Raw genomic sequence first — 19,324 nt, forward strand, 5'->3', positions numbered from 1 at the left:
GTCACCTGCCTTACACTCTGATCTGGGTTCAATCCCTGGCACTGGATATAATCCTTCAAGCACCACCAGGAATAATACTTGAGCATAGAGCCAGGAGTAAGTCCCGAGCACATCCAGGTGTTGCTCAGAAATAAACAAAAATGATAAGCCAAAATTGCAGCATTTCTTCCAAATGAGACTCTACAGGCTACAAGGGGATACTGTGATATATCCAACACATTGATGAAATCGGTGTCCAAAGAAACTTCATTCATCCAGGTAGTAAACCCTTCAAACTAGAAGAAGCAACAAAAAACTTTACCAACTAGCATAACAAGATGACTAAATGTTATAAAAGGCTAAAGAAATAAGGAGTAAGTACAGAAAAATCCAGAACCCTCACAAAAATATGGCAGTGAGTTTCTCTATTTCAATGATATCATTTAGTATCAGTGGCCTGACTGTCATGAAAAGAAAAACAGTGACTGAAGGAATCAGAACATTGGACTCAATCATCTACTGTTTATTAGAGACTCATCTGAAAACTCATGATAAATATAAGCTCAAAGTAAAGAATTAAAGACAATTATGCAGTAAAAATTTAGGCTAAAAGAAGCAAGGATGACCATTCATATACCAGAAAAATAGACTTTAATATGAAAAAGGTAATAAAAGAAATAAATGGACATTATATAATGGTCAAAGGATCACTACATCTGTTAAACTTCATTCATATATATACATATATATGCGGGATATCAAATTAAGTATCAAAATATGTAAAACAATTACTAGCAGATGTGAAGGGTTGTATCAACAGAAACATAATAGTACTACAAGATTTTAATACTACACTCTCACAAACTGGATAATTTAACTAGATAGAGAACCAGTAAGGAAATAGCTGACTTAAAGAAATAGAAGAGATGAGCTAAACAGACATTCAAAGGGCTCCCCAACCCCACAAAGCTGGGTACATATTATCCTCCAATGTTCAAGTATCTAGTTCTGACCATATGTTGGGACAAAAAAAAAGTATTCATTAAATCAAGAAATCAGAAGTCATACCAAGTATTTCCTCAGATCATAATACTTTGAAATTTGAAGCAAATGAAACAGAAAATAGGGGACACCCAAACATTTGGAAGTTGAACAACATACCACTGGGGCAAATTGAAAATCAAAATAAGAATTTAAAAGATTCCTGGATACAAATGAGAATGAAGACACAAGCTACCAGAACTTATGTGACACAGCAAAAGATGTACTAAGAGGGAATTTAGTAGAACTATAGGTGTTCTATCAGGAAACTAGAATAGGTTCAAATAAATCACCTGAAATCACATCTCAGAAAACTAGAAAATCTGGGGCTGGAGCGATAGCACAATGGGTAGGGCATTTGCCTTGCACGTGGCCGGCCCAGTTTTGATTCCCAGCATCCCATATGGTCCCCTGATCACCGCCGCCAGGAGTAATTCCTGAGTGCATAAGCCAGGAGTAACCCCTGTGCATCGCCAGGTATGACCCAAAAAGCAAAAACAAAACAAAACAAAAAACCAACCAAAACCCTAGAAAATCAGAACAAAGGGGGGGCAAAGTAAATAGAAAGAGGGAAATAATAAAATTCTGAGTGTAAATCAATGATATGGAAACTTAAAACAGAACATAAAAGATTAATGGAACCAAGAATAGTTTTAAACCAAATCAAATCAATAACCCCCATGTATAGACTCATGAAGCTAGAGAGAGAGAGACAGAGAGAGAGAGAGAGAGAGAGAGAATCATGATTAGCTGGATCAGAAATAAGAACAGAAAAACTATAGGTGCCCCTAAATACAAAAAGTCATATGAGTTGACTATAAGTAGGTTTGCACCACTACACTGAAGAATCTAGAAGAAATGTATAAATTTCTAGAGTCTTACAACCTTCAAAGACTGTCTCAGGATGAAGCAGAAAACTTGAATAGATCTATTGCTATCAAGGAAGTTCAGAGTTACAAAAATCTCCCCAGTAACAAGACTGAGGACAAGACGGGTTCACTAGTGAGTTTTTCCAAACTTTCAAAGAGAACTTACTATCCATTATTCTCAAGCTCTTCCAGGAAATGGAAGAAACAGAAACCCTCCTAAATAGTTTCTGTGAAATAAAAATTATCTTTTTTATAAAACTTTACATTATTAGGTTTCAGTCATACAGTGCCCCAACACCCATTCATCCACAGTGTACTTTTCCCAGCACCAGGGTCCCCAGTTTCCCTCCCATCACCCCCAACCCCCTCAACTTGCCTCTATGGCAGGCATTTTTCTTCTCTCTCTCTCTCTCTCTCTCTCTCTCTCTCTCTCTCTCTCTCTCTCTCTCGCTCGCTCTCTCTCTCTCACTCTCTCTCTCTCTCCATGTCTCCCTGTCTCTGTCTCTGCCTCTCTTTCTCTCCTTTTGGGCATTGTGGTTTGCAATACAGATACTGAAAGGTGCTCATGTATATTCCTTTACCTACTTTTAACACTCAGTTCCTATCCTGTATGATAATTTCCAACTATTATTGTCATACTGGTTCCTTCTTTATCTTACCTACCCTCTGTCCTACATATACTTGTGGTAGATTCCAACCATTGACCAGTTCTCCTACACCTGTTTTCCCTGGCTTTGGATATTAATCTCCTACTACATATGTTTCTATATAACACAAATAAATGCAATCATTCTATATCTTCCCCTCTCCTTCTAACTCATTTCACTCAGCAAACTCTTCATGTCCATCCATTTATAGGCAAATTTCATGACCTCATTTTCCTAACAGTTGCATAGTACTCCACTGTGTAGATGTGCCATAGTTTATTTATTCATCTGTTCTCATTTACACAGGTTGTTTTCAGATTCTGGCTGCTGTGAATAGTGCTGCAATGAGCATAGGTATGCAGATAGTGTTTCTGCTAGAGTATACTCCCAGAAGTGGTAATACTGGGTCAAACGGGAGCTCAATTTCTAGTTTTTTGAGGAAAGTCCATATTGTTTTCCAAAAAAGGCAGGACCAGTTGGCATTCCCACCAACAATGAAGCAGAGTCCCTTAATCGGATACAGACATCACAGAAAAAGAAAATTTCAGACAAATGTCCCTGATGGTTCTGGATGCCAAGACTCTCATTAAATGAAGCATACTTAATACAACAATATTAAATAGATCATACACCATGATCAAGTGTATTTACCCCAGGAACACAGGATGGGTCAATATATGAGAATAAATTAATATGATACAGCACATTAATAAAAAGAAGGATAAAATCATATATTGTCTAAAGATTATAAAAGTCATATACAACAAACCCATAGCTAACATTATATCCTTAATGGGGAAAAAACAGAAGGTTTTACATTAAGGTAAGGCACAAAACAAGGATTTCTATTTTGATGTTACTATTCAACAGCACTGAAATTCCTCATCACAAAAATTAGGTAACAAAAAAAAAATCAAATGGATTCACATTAGTAAAGAAGTCAAATTAACATCATTTGTAAATGAAATTATATGATACAAAAAATATCCCAAAGCCTTCATTGAAAAACTCCTAGAAACATAAGCTTACATAGGAAAGTGACAGTCTACAAAATTAATGCATAAGAAAAAAAACTGTCCCATATATGATGATGTAAAACCTAAAATATCTATATTAATTTAAATTAACCTAAATTAATCTAAATTAATGTGATTAAGAAGTGAAAGGCCTACTTATTGAAAATTATAAACCATTTATGAAAGAAATAAAAGAAGACACAAGAACTTGGAAACATAGTCCTTGCTCATGGATTGAGAATAAACATTAAAATGATGATCTTACCCAAATAATTTACAGATGCTATACAATTCTTAACAAAATTCACGTGTTATTTTTCAAGAACAAATACTTCTAAAAGTCATAAACCATAAAACTCCCAGAACAGTCAAAACAATCCTGAGGAAAAGGATTAGAAGCTTTGCATTTTCAGACCTTAATGATTATTAGCGCTGGAGCAAAAGCACAGCGGTTGGGCATTGGCCTTTCACGCGGCCGACCGGAGTTCGATTCCTCTGCCCCTCTCAGAGAGCCTGGCAAACTACCGAGAGTATCAAGCCCGAGCGGCAGAGCCTGGCAAGCTACCCGTGCATATTGGATATGCCAAACAAAAAGTCTCTCAATGAGAGACGATACTAGTGCCCGCTCGAACAAATCGATGAGCAACGGGATGACGGTGACAGTGACAATGATTACTAATTAAAACCGCATATAATAATAATGGTGGATCTTTTGTGGAAATATTGAATGTAATGAAAGCGGAGAGAGAATAAGGTGGAAATCATCTGCCACATAGGTGGGGGGAGAGGTTGGTTAGGGGTATACTGGGGTTCTTGGTGATGAAGGGTGTGCACTGGTGAGGGGACGGGTATTTGATCATTGTATGACCAAGACTTAGACTGGAAAGCTTTGTAATTGTTCTCACAGTGATTCAATAAAAACAAAACAAAACAGAACAAAACAAAACTGCATAGTACTGGAATAAAGACCAAGTCTCAGTTCAATGAACTAGAATTGAGATCCCAGAGAAAAACTCTCAGATATATGGACAGTTAATTTACAAGTGAGCTAGGTACATGAAATGAAACTAGGAAACCTTCTTCAACAAATGGTTCTAGGAAACATTAGATCCCAGTCTCACACTAAACACAAAGGTTAATTCAAATATGTATTAATGGTCTGATTTCAAATTTAATTCTATAAAATACATTGAGGACAATCTAAGCAGAAGTACAACTAGGTAGAACTCTCCAAGTTCTTAATTTCAGAGAAATTTTCAATAGTAAAAGCCCATCAGCAAAAAAAAAGGAAAAAATAAAGGAAAGTAAAAGAAAGAACAAAGAAAGCAAAGCAGAAATAGAAAAATAGAAATAAACAACAAACAAATGGGACTACAGCAAATCAAAAAGCTTCTGCACTGCAGAAGAAAACAAGAAAGCAAGTAATGAAAGGCAAAATAATTTTAGTAGTTTGAGGTGTATACTATACCTTAGAAATTATAGCACAGTATTTATTTATTTATCTATTTTTTTTTTAATTTTATTTTATCACCATGTGGAAAGTTACAAAGTTCTCAGGTTTATGTCTCAGTTATACCGTATTCAAACACATTCCCTTCACCAGTGCCCATAGTCCACCACCAAAATCCCCCGTATACCCCCCGCCCCCCACCCCAACTGTATAACTGATGAATTTCACTTCATTTTCTCTTCACCTTGATTACGTTCCATATTTCAACACAAAACTCACTATTGTTGTGGGAGTTATACCCCCAAATAAGATAACCCTATTAAGGAAGCATTTGATAATTAGTTTTCCATTAAAAGATTGTATGTTTTCAGGCCGCTAATGTATGTGCATTAGCAGCCGCGCGGCTTGGGTGTGTCCCAGTCCTGAATCCCGGAGCCTTGTTAATTGCTGCTCAGTGTCACCAGGGTTCCATCTGGAGAAGGTGTTGAAGCACAGTATTTATTTTTAATAATACTTTACTCTCTTCATGAGGTTTTGAATGCCTATAGCTTCACAGACTCAGTTTGAGAAAATAGAGTATGTACTTTGCGTTTGAATGATTTTATATAGAGGGAGAAATGAAACACTAGATCAATATCCCACTTTTGTTGTTTGGTATATAACACTTATTTGATATATAACACTTATTTGATATAAATATTTGTTGGCTGTTTTCAGAGCAATTGCTTTCTGAGTTTAAACTGGAAAAGAGTATAATATAATGAAAATAATTTAGTCTTGGATACCCCAAACTCTCTATACAACTTTAAGACCATTCTAACTTTTCTGAATCTCTTTACTTCTCTTTATTTTATTTTCATTTTTGGCAGGGGCTGGGGGCTGTATTAACATAGAAACTATAGTCCCTTACTCTTACTTTGTCTTTTTGAGGCCATATCATGACGATGGATTCTTTTTCAAGGTGCCCCAAACTCAACTTCTAAGGGAAATGTGATAAATATGTGATAAATATATGGTAGGTCAAAGGGAATTTGCATATTTTTTCCTTTTTCATACTTTTTTTTAATTAAAGCACTGTGATTTACAAATTTACTCATAGTTGATATTTAGACATACAATATTGCAGCACCATTCCCACCGTTATTATTAACTTCCTTTCACCAATGTTCCCAGGTTCCCTCCCATATCCACCCCCCACACCTCCCAGCCTGCCCTCTTTACAGGAACCTTTCAAAACTTGTTTGTTCCAGTGTTCAGGTGTCTTGATTTCAATGTTGTTGATTTCAGTTGTTTGGATATTTGGCTCTATCATTCCTTAACACCTCCTTCTCTTTGAAATTAGGAAAATATTAATTTCTACTTCTCCCTGTCATTATTAGAATTATAGACTTCTTGGGGCTGGAATGACAGCACAGCAAGTTGGTTGTTTGCCTTGCACCCAGCCAACCCAGGTTCGATTCCCAGCATCCCATATAGTCCCCCAAGCACTGCCAGGAGTAATTCCTAATGCATGGGCCAGGAGTAAACCTTGTGCAACACTGGGTATGGCGGCCCAAACCCCCCCCCCAAAAAAAAAAAAGAATTACAGACTTCTTTCACATAACTGTCATCCTGTTGCTCATCGATTTGTTCGAGTGGGCACCAGTAACATCTCACACAATATATATGTATGTATATATATTTTTAAACTGCATAGTACACACAATAAATTGAGGCGAGAATTGTAGGAAAATCACACTTAATGTCTAAATCTGACATTTTTTGCACCCTTAGTGTGGCTGTCAGAAGCATCATACACTGAGATTTAAAAAAAAAGACGGTTTCATATTGTCTGTATTGAAAACCATAATGCCCATAAGTAGAGAGAGATAAGAGGAAAACTGTCTGCCATAAAGACAGGGGAAGGTTGGGACGGGGTTGGGTAAGGATACTAGGGACATTTGGTGGCAGAAAATGTACACTAGTGGGGGGGGGGGTGTTCGATAATTGTATAACTGAAACTCAAACATGAAAGCTTTGTAAGTCATGGTGATTAAAAAAAAATAGAAGGGATATTTTAAAAAATGAAATTGGTTTGACAGTTAACTATCTGATCATAGGGGTATGAGTGTGTTTTTCCACTTATCAGTATAGCATTTATCTATTAGCCAATTTATATTTTATATATTGCTAAATATTATTAAATTTTATTATGAGCACATATATAATTCATTAATGTTTTGGTTTATCTTTGTTAATGTGAGGTAAAATACTATACCTTACTAAAGTTTTTAATTAGTTTGGGGACTAATTTTATATATAATAAGTGTTCAGTTCAATAAACTTTTTATGTATACATTTATATACTACTAACCCAAAGCATGAGACAGCAGTACCATAGAAATTTCATTCTTATTCATTGACAAATAAATATCCAAACACTGCAAAGATAAGTGCTATCCTATCTACCATCACTGTATAGTTTATTCTTTAGTAGAAATATAAATTCCCCAGAATAAAAAAAATTAAAGTATATCTTTTCTTGTTAAAAAAAAAAAGAATGGTAGAAATGGTAGAATAATCAGCATTCACTACATAATTAGATCTTTCAATAATCTGTTAAATCATGTAATTTAATGGCTTTTAAATATTAGAAAATATTAATGAAATCTAATGAAAACACTTGCTTAAGGATACATATTTGTAAATTTTCAATTTTGCTCCTTAATGTCAATTTTTATTTAAGATAAATTGTTCAAATTATAAATCCTCAGGCAGAGCAATAGTACAGAAGGGCAGTTACCTTGCATGCAGTCAAATAGGGGACTGATCCCTGACACATATGGTCACCTGAGCCCACCAGGAGTGATCCCTGAGTGCAGAGCCAAGAGTAATCCCTGAGCACAGCCAGGTGTTCCCAAAACCAAATCAAAATAAAACATTCTGGGTCAGCTAAGGCACTATTTAATTTAATAAAAGATTTAAATAAGTAAATGCTTCAATTTATTAAAATTGGAAAGGGACAGAAACTTATATAAGCAATAGAACTCTACTCACCATGGGCAATGATGATCCATCTTCAAAATGCATCTAAAAGCAAAAATAGCACATACAAATCTTAATATCCCTAAAATTTTAATGATACTAACTTGTAAATGAAATATAAGTCATTGCAAAATAGTTGTGGCGAGCAAAATATTGCAAAAATTATTCACTTATTTGAAAACTATTGCTATTACCTGAATAACAGCAAATTTCTTATCTAAAATAGACACCACACCTTATACTCTAGTCATGATGTAATAGCAGAACTTTAAATTCAAAATACACATGCTTCAAGATAAAATAAATTTATTTTTTAAAAACATCAGCACTGTTAGCATTAGCACTGTCGTCCCATCAATTTGCTCAAGCGGGCATCAGTAACATCTCCATTGTGAGACTTGTTGTTACTGTTTTTGGCATATTGAATATGCCACGGGTAGCTTGCCAGCTTCTGCCGTGGGGCAGGATACTCTCGGTAGCTTGCCGGGTGTATAACTCTCTTTTGGGAGGGTAAGTGATGGCTGGGACACTCCTGGCTATGCTCACTCTTGACTCTGCTAGGGGCCACTCCTGATGCTTGGGTAACGTATGTGGTGCCACGGAGTGAACCCTTGTTGGTCATGTGAAAGGCAAGCACCTTACCCGCTATACAATCTCTCCATCCCCAATGTTAAAGTTCTTACTTATGCTAAAGAGGATGCAAAATTTCAAAGACTTAAAGAAAGTTAAAGAAAGTCTGACTGAAAAGTCAACTGAAATGAAGTCAAAAGTTGACTTCATGAAGTCAACTGAAATGTCTTTATAAAGATGGAGAAGAATCACAGAGGAAGCATTTGTTAAGTAGAACTAGCCATGACTAGGATGCTAAAAATCATGTACTTCATGTCAGCATGAATGTGAGGGAAAAGGAGCAACTGACTGAACACTTCAGTCACCCTTCTATCAATATAAGTGATCATGTCAATGATGTTTCCTAAAGAAAGGACTAACCAGCAAGAATAAGAAGAAAGGGAAATAATCTGGGAAGTACCAAGAAAAGAAACATTTCATAAAAATGGAGTTCTTACTTATCACAGACGGAACAGTGGTGGCAGCGGTCTGGTTTTATGAGTTGGCATCTGTCACAATATCGGATTGCTAGGAACAAAAAGCTCCACTTAGTTTTAGATTTAACATCAAACTGAATATGTAATTAAATGTTATTTTCCTCTACCCAAATTAAAATTCTAAGAAGCATAATTTGAATTTTTGCAAAAATGAGACCATTAGAGGCTGGAGCAATAACACAGCGGGTAGGACATTTGCCTTGCATGCGGCCAACCCTGGTTCAATTCCCAGCATCCCATATGGTCCCCTGAGCACTCCTAGGAGTAATTCCTGAGCGCAGAGCCAGGAGTAACCCATGAGCATCACCGGGTGTGACCCAAAAAAGCAAAAAAAAATAAAAAGATCATTAACTCTGTAAATATAAAACTGGATAAATTGCCTATAGCTTCAGTTTTGGGGAGGTTTCCCAGGAATTGGGAAATTGGGGCGGAAACTTTACAGGCATTCTCAATTGTTGGTAGTTAAGGCACAGTTCACAAAGAATGCCAATATGACCAGGGAAGGACATAAATACATTTTAAAACTTTATGAGAAAAACATAAAAAAATCTCTATTACTTGCAAATATCTCACATCTGTTGCACAAGGTATAAGATTAGGGGTGAGAACTGGAGAACTGGAATCTTCAATAGGGAATTAAATTCTTACAACTGAAGATCCATTGTTTAACACAGATACTAAGGCTGAATATTGATTACTGATTTGGGGTGCATAGCAACTTTCAGAACACAAGCACCCTACCAAAAATTACAAAAAAAGCAGTTATTAAGTGGATAGTTCCTAGAATAACTAATTAATTCAAAATTTAGATAATTTCTTGTAACATAATTATAGACATATTAATGAATATTACACTTTCTGAAAACAGTTGTAAGAATCTAAAAATACATGAGGATTTTTAAACAAGAAGGCCTAGATATGGTTGTTTTTAACATTGAAATAAGTGCTTAAATATTCCCTTACAGTATCCTTTCAGTACTAAAGAGATAGATGAATAGCATAGTCTTTCATGTTCTGAATGAAGTCTCATGGGAACATTCCATGTGAAGCTCTAAGGTGTCACTGGCTAGTGCAAAGTATTATAAAGTAAGGTTGCACTGTCCAGCAGAAATATAATGTGAGTCATGTGTACTTTCAAATTTTCAAGGACTCACATTAAAAGAAAATTTCAAAAGTAAGATTAATTTTGAGAACATACCTAGTATGTTGTTTTACCTAGTATATTGTTTTAACATAATTAATATAAAATGTGAATGATATACTTTACATTTTTAAGCTAAGTTTTTGTAACTAATTATATATTTTACTCTTATGAGCACTTTTAAGTGCTCGACTGCCACAAAGTCTAGTGGCTATCATAGAGGGCAGCATGAGTTTAAAATGATAAAATTTTCTGATGAGTTTTGGGGGATACAATGTGAAATTTCCTCCAGATGATGATTTACCTCCACTTTGAAGTACACTATGATAGAGTCGGAGGGATAGCTCAATGAGCTGACTGTACACTTTGCATGCTGGAAGCCTGAGTTTGATCCCTGGTACCACACAGTTCCCCAGGCATGGCAAGGAGTGACTCCCAAGTACACGGTCAGGAGTCACTATTGAACACTGCCAGGTGTGGCCCAAAATACAAAAAAGAATAAAATGCACTAAGGAAAAACCAACTATCAAAACATATATGGCAATAACTATGGACGTAACTCAGGACATCAAAACGATGTAGAAGTAAGTTTGTTTATGGTTTTTTTAAATATACATTTATTAGCATTCCTATAAAAATTCTGTTCAATTAAAATCATTAACTGTAATTTACAATGAACCATCTTCAGCCCCTATAGAAAAAAAGTATGGAGATTTAAGTATGTAGCTATAAGAAAAGATATTTTGGCTATCAGTGGCAATTTGGATGGATTTGAAAGGTATTATGTTAAGTGAAATAGGTCAGAGGGAGGTGGACAGATACTGAGTGATTTCACTCACCTGTGGTATATAAGGGAAAAAAACAAAGGAGTAGACCACACTGAATGATGACAAATCCTTGGCCTTGGATTATAAAACTGAAATGATCAAATATGGGGTAGTGGGTGGGGGAAGGGAAAAGGTGGACTAGAAATAGCGTAAGGATAGTGGTGGAAAATCTTGATGATAGTGAAGGTGAAGTATTTTGAATATAAAAACCATTAATATTTACATTTATTATAACAACTCTATATAAAACCATAATAATCATAATTGTGATGAACCAGATGATTATTATTTAAAAATTTTAACAGTTAAGTAAGAATTTAATTTTTATAATTTTTCTTGAATTGTTGATAATTTATTCATATATAATTATTTGTTTAATTATTTTTGACATCTTTATTATCAGAGATGGGAAATTGAATCTAAGAAGGCTAGGTAAATAAATCTAGTTATATCCTCGCTACTTATGCTCCAAGATCAAACGTAGCTGTTAAATTACCTTAAAAAACTAACTGATTAGAAGAGGTTTATTCATTTAATTGCATTTGTTTTAAAAATAAGTATTATAAAATTTAAGGATCGATGAAGAAATTGTGCTAATTTTCCTGCTTAAATGTATATAATCATTGCTTGAATGTATATAAAATTATCAGTGTTAAACTGTTATATACAGCTTCCTTTAATTACATAAGAATAAGGTCTATAATTAAAACTTTAAAAATAAGTAGTATGACCTATCAAAATTTAAGCAGTTCTAACATCTTTATCAAGTCATCACAAACAGCAGAATAAAATTAAAGTCATTAGTTCTGATTTGGTTGAGACCTCTGTTGTCCATGCTTCTATTCTGTTCTATAGAACTGTGGAGGCAAGGTTTAGTAGGAAACCCAGGTAAGACACAGCGCTCTTCAATGAGTGTCTGACAATTTCAAGTATACGATATACTTCCCATCACAGTTATGATGCTAAAGTACTCACTACTAATATTTACCTCCAGACATAGTCCTGGTATAGATGGGAAGATCTTTGGCTGCTCGCCTAAGAACTTCCTGATGAGCCTCTCCTCTTGGCTCTCTCTCCAACAATTCTTTCTCTGCATAAGAGAGATGGAACTGTGGAATAAATTTAAATTTGAATCAGTATTTTCCAGGAAATGATAGCATCCTGACCTATTATAACTACAAAAGGATATTTATAAAATATAAATGGCATGTAGTATATATATAAACATGTAAATATGTTTATATGTTACACACACACACACATATACCTGAAGGTTAATAGTGTTTTAAATTTGGGCAAGTCTGTTAACCCCATGGACCATTAAACAACAGAAAAAAGAAATCATCATTATCAAACCTGCTTCTCAGATGTTTGTATAAAGGAATTTATTTTTGAAAAGGAATAAAGTATGTAAAATTGCTTTATGAACTATATAGAGTTCTATCAAAATATTAGCTATATCTGTATCACTGTCATCCCATTGCTCATTGATTTGCTTGAGCGGGCACCAGTAACGTCTCCATCATGAAACTTGTTTTTGGCATATCGACTATGCCACAGGTAGCTTGCCAGGCTCTGCCATGCAGGCAGGATACTCTCAGTAGCTTGCCGGGCTCTCCAAAAGGGACGGAGGAATCAAACCCAGGTCAGCCATGTGCAAGGCAAACGCCTGACCTGCTGTGCTATGTGCAAAAATTTCTATTTATCCTATTATCAACAAACATGTCTAGGAAACACACAGAAATACTCAAAGCATTTTTTAAATTAAAAAAGTAAATGCAACATCATCATCAATAAATTGGGATATAGTCTATCCAAGTAGTAGGATATTATATGGTATTTACTGTTAGCTGTGCACAACAAAGAAGCTCAACATTTATTGATAGAAAAATCACAGACATAGAATAGATAACATAGAAGAGATAACATAGAATGATTCCGCTAGTATAAATAATTTAAACCATGAAGTTGAACAATGAATACTATTTAGATATATGCATGTGATATAAATAAAGAAAACAAAAGAATGATCAATATAAAAATAAGAAATATATGCTATGTCTTGAGAAATAAAAATATAAGAAAAATATACTGAAAATATACTCTTCTATAATCCTATATTAGCTGCCGCTGCCTTGTCAACTCACCCCCGGCCCTGCTCTACAGACTTAAGTCTCTGAGAAGATACAAGTCAAACCATTAAAATTCATGGGACACACTGGTATCCTAGCTGAAAACTCTGAGGTTCCCTTGGGAGGGGGCAGGCCAAGACCCCATCCTGCTGAAGCCCCGGCAGCTGCACTCACACCCCACAGCTGCCACTCTGACCAAAATAGCACTAAAGTAGGTGAGAGTCATAGTGTGGGCGAGGCCAGGGGCAGCCTTTAGGCTATAGAAAAGTTACTTTTACTCTTAAGTGAGCTGTAAGAACGCACAGGAAAGTTTTGTGCGGGACAATGATATAATCTGTCCTATGTTTTGAAAAGATCACCTTGGCTACTGTGTTGAAAACACAAAGAGAACTGGAAGATAAGCAAGGAGCCTTTAAGAAGTAAAGTTCAAATATTCAAGTAAAATAAGATAGTGGTTTGGGGTTTGGCCCACGGTGAAAATAGAGAAGAGGGTACATGATTACACTTGTAGACATACTTCTGACTTAACAACATGGCTTATGGAATTGGCATATTGAATGAGGTCTAAGAAAATAAAAACAAACTAAAATTAACTCCAAGACTTTTAAATATCTGAGTGTAAGTTTTGAGTGTGGCACCAAAATAAAAAATAAAATAAAATAAATGGAGATATAAAGAAGATAAGCTAGAGATATTTTACCGAATTTAAAATTATTTTCTGGAGTAGACTATGATATGTTAAGGTACTCACTGTAATCTCTAGAGTACCATATGAAAATAACCTCTAGGGCTCAGAAAGACAATACAAGGATTGGGATGCTTTCCTGCATGTGTCAGGGCAAAACTGACACCATGACAGGCGGCAGAAATAAGAATAATCAAGTAGGCCTCAGGTTCAGTTCCTGGAACTGAAACAGATTCCGTTTCCCAGCAATTAAACAATGTGTAACTAGCCAACCTGAAACCACCTGGAAAGTTCCTGGGCCCAGTAGCTGGGCTTAAATCAATCAAAATGCTCCAGAAATTAATTGTCTTTTGTTAACTGTAAAGAATGAGTAGCCTATGTAACCATAAACTGTTTCTGGAAACTATTGTTTAACTGTTGCCTGACCACAGTTACCATACAGCTTGTTTAACTTTGAAACCTATATACACTGCTTGCTACTCAGAGTAGCTGGCAAGAGAACACTCTGTGGGTAAGATAGTTGACCCCAGTTATTTTTAACTGGAATAAAACTCCTACTGCTGTTGCATTATCGTGTTTGCGTCTCTGACCATCTCACCACTTGGGAACCCATGTCCCAGGCGTAACACGTGTGACAGATGCTGCTTCAGTACGCAGCCCTTACCTGAACCCTGGGCACAAAGCCAGGAGTAGCCCTGAGTATCGCCAGATTAGGCTCAAACAACCCTCCAATAACTACCTCAAAAATTAATTTACTCCTGGTGGAGCTTACAAGACCATATGGGATGCTGGGGATCGAACCCGGGTCAGGTGCATGCAAGGCAAGTGCCCTCCCCTACTATCGCTCCAGCCCCTCTCTATTTTATATATTATGTATACATATGATGGATCTCATTCCCCTGACCCTGAAAGAGCCTCCAATATGGCACCATTGGAAAGGATGTGTAAATCCTAAAATCTCAGGGCTAGGATGAATGGAGATGTCACTGAGACCCCTCGAGAAATTCAACGATCAATGGGATGATGATGTATACATATACTTGACATCTATTACTGTTACATTATTATTGGCTCTGGGGGCCACATCCTGCCAGGGTTCAGAGCTTGCTCCCAGAGGTGTAAGGGGTCACCTGGTGCTGAGAGGGTTGTGAGTGGTGCCAGCGGTATGCAAAGCAAGCGCCCTACCCCCTGTACTATCACTCCAGGCCCTGACATCTATTCATTATAAAATGAAATCACAGGTTTCAACAATCTCTCATTTAGAGAAAAGAAATAATTTTGAGTCAGAAAATTATTTTTTAAATCCAGTCTCATGTCAAAAGAATTTTGTACCATGACCTCTGATGGCAGGTCCCAGAAATTGAAAAACCACTTAGCACCAGCAGGGGTGAGTTGAACTCAGTACATTACTACAATTTTCCACACTTAACCTGTTCTCTGAGAGGCCACCCCCAAATGACTTTCAATAAAATGCAGTATTCACTTCAGGGAAGAAAAAATAAAAAGCCCACTCTGTTAGCTAAGAACGGAAGAAAATTTTTGATTTTCTTCCCAATGAACTGACCACAGATGCGTCTTGAATGAGCCGAGACCTGTCTCACTAGAAGAGTTTACTCCCATCTTCTGTGCATGTGAGCCAGTGCAGCTGTTCATGGAACTTCCTCACATGTGTACTCAGCGCTGACATACACAATCCAAACATTTTGTGGGAGAACACACCTATTGATGCTCGGGGGTTACTCCTGGCTCTGCACTCAGGGATCATTCCTGGTGGTGCTCCAGGGAACTCCTAGGGTGGTGGGAATGGAACTTGGGGTCAACCTCGTACATGGCAAAAGTACTTAAGGTCTGTTAGCAGTGGGGATGGCAGAGTGGTCAATAACCACAACAGGTCATTGCTAAACTATTTGGGGAAAAAGTTATTCTTCCCTCTGGCATACATCAAACTAAATGCTAGATTTATAAAAGCAAAATGAAGGGGCTGGAGCTATAGCACAGTGGGGAGGGCATTTGCCTTGCATGCAGCTGACCTGGGTTCAATTACCAGCATCCCATATGGTCCCCTAAGCACCTCCAGGAGTAATTCCTGAGTGCATTAGCTAAGAGTAACCCCTGTGCATTACTGGGTGTGGTCCAAAAAGAAAAAAAAAGAAAAATGTAATAATAGAGGCAGGAGAGATATAGTCGGGCTAGAGCGATAGCACAGCAGGTAAAGCGTTTGCCTTGCACACCGCTGAACCGAGTCTGATTACTCCGCCCCTCTCAGAGAGCCCAGCAAGTTACCGAAAGTATCTCGCATGCACGGCAGAGCCTGGCAGGTTACCCATGGTGTATTCGATATGCCAAAAACAGTAACAATAAGTCTCGCAATGGAGACATTACTGATGCCCGCTTGAGCAAATCGATGAGCAATGGGATGATAGTGACAGTGACAGAGTGTACATTTTAATACAGTGCCAAGGCTGTATCCAGTGATCCAGTGGTGCTGACCAGGGTGATGGTGATGGTAGTCGTGTGTGTGCGCGCGCGCACGCGTGTGTGTGTGTGTAGGGGAGGAAGGAAGTTAGGACAGGGCAGTGGGTAGGAATCAGAAGTTTGTTCTTAAGATATGCTGTATTTGAAATACCTATAATATGCCATAAAAATGTCTGAAAGTAAGTCTAGAGTCTGGAAGAGAGGACCAGATTAATGATATTAATTTTATAGTTTTAAAATGAGATGGCACAAAGTTATAGCATAGGTAAATAAGATAAGCAATTCAGAGTGTGAGCCTTGAGACAATCCAATGATTTGAAGGATTTTCCATTATAGATAAAAATAAAATTATTCTGATTATCAAGTAAGCATATTTCTAAAAAGAAAACAATGGCAAGGTGTATACAGGATACATATAATGAAGAACTATTAGAGTATAAAGTGAAAAGTCAGAAACTTATACAAGAATCACAACTTTTAGGCTAGGGAGACTAGACTCAGACGGTGGGCGATGTGGAATCAGTAAATAGATACAATCAATGTATTTAGTATAATTTAAATTTGCACTTAGATGTAATTCTTCTGAATTAAAAAATTTTAAATCATGGTTTGGCAATCTGGCTCAATATGATGTTGATATACATAGTTATAGCAAGGCACCCATTCCAAAAGTATCTATAACCCTTCACCTGTCTTGTAGGATCTGGGAAAGTAATGTAGGCAAGACTGAAAACACTGCAGTTTCTGACAAAAAAAATGACTGACACCCTGGATTAGAGCACTGATTGGAAAAAAGAAAGAAAGAAAGAAAAGGTGATGGAGCTAAAAATGAAAAATTAGGGAGTGAACGTATCTGCAGGATCTGGTGTTAAGGGTAGTGAGGAAGAGAGAGGAGTCAACACTCTGACTCCTTCTGGGCACAGCTGGTCTGTCCTCGAGAAACAGATGAGTCAGGTGAGGAAAGAGAAGAAGGTAACTTCTATTTCTGGTGCAGTGCCCCAGAGTAATCAGTAGAATATTCTGATGAAGGAGTCATTTTTTGGCAGAAAATTTCAAAAGTGTCAAATTCAAGGAAAAGGTCAAAGATTGAAAGAGATTTGGGAATTGTCAGCACTGAGGGCATAGGAACCACCAGAGAGACTGAAATCATATGTTAAAGAAGTTGGCATTTTCCTTCCAACTCAGAACTAAGGCCAGGATAGAATGAGAGAGAGAAAGAGAGAGAGAGAGAGAGAGAGAGAGAGAGAGAGAGAGAGAGAGAGAGAGAGAGAGAGGGAGGGAGGGAGGGAAGGAGGGAAAGAGAGAGAGAGATAAAAGCAAAGAAGCAAATAAAATAAGAGAAAAGGGCTCTAAAAGGAAAATAAGTGGAGAACAAATAATAGCCATAGCTAAAGCATTCTATGCTAAGTTCACCCTTATTTTATGTGAATATTCCTTTCCAGGTTATATAGCATACCGATTGGCTTTTTGCCCACAGTTGCACTTTAAAAATTTAACTACAGGTATGATTTATAGCAATACTTATCTGCCCACCTTCCTTCTGGAGTCAGGGTGTAGGCCACATACTGAGGTGTTCAGGCCTTACTTCTGACACTGTGCTCAGGGATCACTCCTAGTGATGCTCATGGGACCATATGTGGTGCGGGAGATCAAGTCAGAGTTGATGGCATGCAAGGAAAGTGTCTTAACCTCTGACTTCCTTTTTCAAAAAGTTACTCTAATAAAAACTACATTGTTATTCCTGGAGCAAAGACCACTTCTATTTAACAAACATGTAGTGAACTAAGCACAACAAATACAGGAATAAGTAAGTTTCACCTATTCCTTTGTTCCAAGAACCTCTAACTAGTATGGGGGAAAAATCACTTAGATGATCTTTTTAAAATGTCAATTTTATCAGATCACTCTACTAAAAACCTCGAGACTGCTCCTATTCTAGTTTTCCCTGCTCTTACATGGTTAACATGGCTATGAAGAATAAAACAGATACATTCCCAGTCTTTGCAATTAGATGGATCCACAGGTAACTGTGCTCTAGATGTAAATGGAAATGGCATCCCTAGCAACTGCCAGAAAATGTTCCTTAAAGGAAGGATATTTATTTCTTCTCTTCCCCGCTTTCTCTGGATTGTTGGCTGAAAATTAGACATAATGACTAGAACGAAAGCGTCCACTTAGGTCTAGAGGCAGTGGTGGGAGGCTACATTGGCAAAGCAACAAGACCGCAGTGGTGGTCACAGACTATGAATATAGAGATTAGTTAGACAGTAATTTTGTTTGGTTATTCCGGGTAGATGAAAGTCAACCAATATACCTTTATAAGGATAACTATAATATAAACAAGCCTAGAGTCAACACTCTAGTGTCAAACTCAAAGGTAGAAATGAAACATAATGGACTTAATATTTAAAATATCCATTAGTGCAAAAATAATAAATTTGAGCAGTGTATCAATTATCAACAGACACATTATTATAAGAAATCACTACACTCAGTAAGTTTGCAGTTAATTAAAAGACAAAAATGCATTCTTCAAATAGTATTGTTGATTTATTATTACTTTACTAACATTTTAACTTACTTCTTTTGAAGGATTCATTGGTAATGTAAAGATAGTTTTCCAATATGACCAGACAAACATTGCAAATAGTAGATGATAAGCAATCAGGCACACAACTAAAATGAGAGAAACACAAATAGTAAGCAAATAGATGTTAAAATCATGAAATAGCTACTTTGGAACAAAATATTTTATTTTGTTCCAAAATAAAAATATCATTTATATTAAATACATTTTACTTTGAGATCTTATTATTGTAAATATATTTTTCTATCATGCTAGAATAAATACACATAAATGAATATTTTTATACCTAAAGATAAGGGTTTATAAAGAATTTCTAATAATCTTAATTAGATCTATGTCCATGAT

At 36.5% G+C, this 19,324-nt stretch overlaps 1 protein-coding gene across 1 annotated transcript in view; it reads right to left on the minus strand.

Annotated features, from left to right (window-relative positions):
- ZDHHC2 (zinc finger DHHC-type palmitoyltransferase 2) overlaps positions 1-19,324 on the minus strand; it is a 71,969-nt gene that overhangs the window by 22,554 nt on the left and 30,091 nt on the right. Inside the window, exons 3-6 of the mRNA XM_055118854.1 lie at positions 18,974-19,068; positions 12,089-12,209; positions 9,094-9,163; positions 8,039-8,071 (exon numbers count right to left, since the gene is read on the minus strand). Of these exons, the coding sequence (XP_054974829.1) occupies positions 8,039-8,071; positions 9,094-9,163; positions 12,089-12,209; positions 18,974-19,068 (319 nt within the window). The remainder of the gene's footprint in view (positions 1-8,038; positions 8,072-9,093; positions 9,164-12,088; positions 12,210-18,973; positions 19,069-19,324) is intronic.

Source organism: Sorex araneus, chromosome 1 (genome assembly GCF_027595985.1).
Source record: "Sorex araneus isolate mSorAra2 chromosome 1, mSorAra2.pri, whole genome shotgun sequence".
In the NCBI taxonomy this organism is placed as follows: domain Eukaryota; kingdom Metazoa; phylum Chordata; class Mammalia; order Eulipotyphla; family Soricidae; genus Sorex; species Sorex araneus.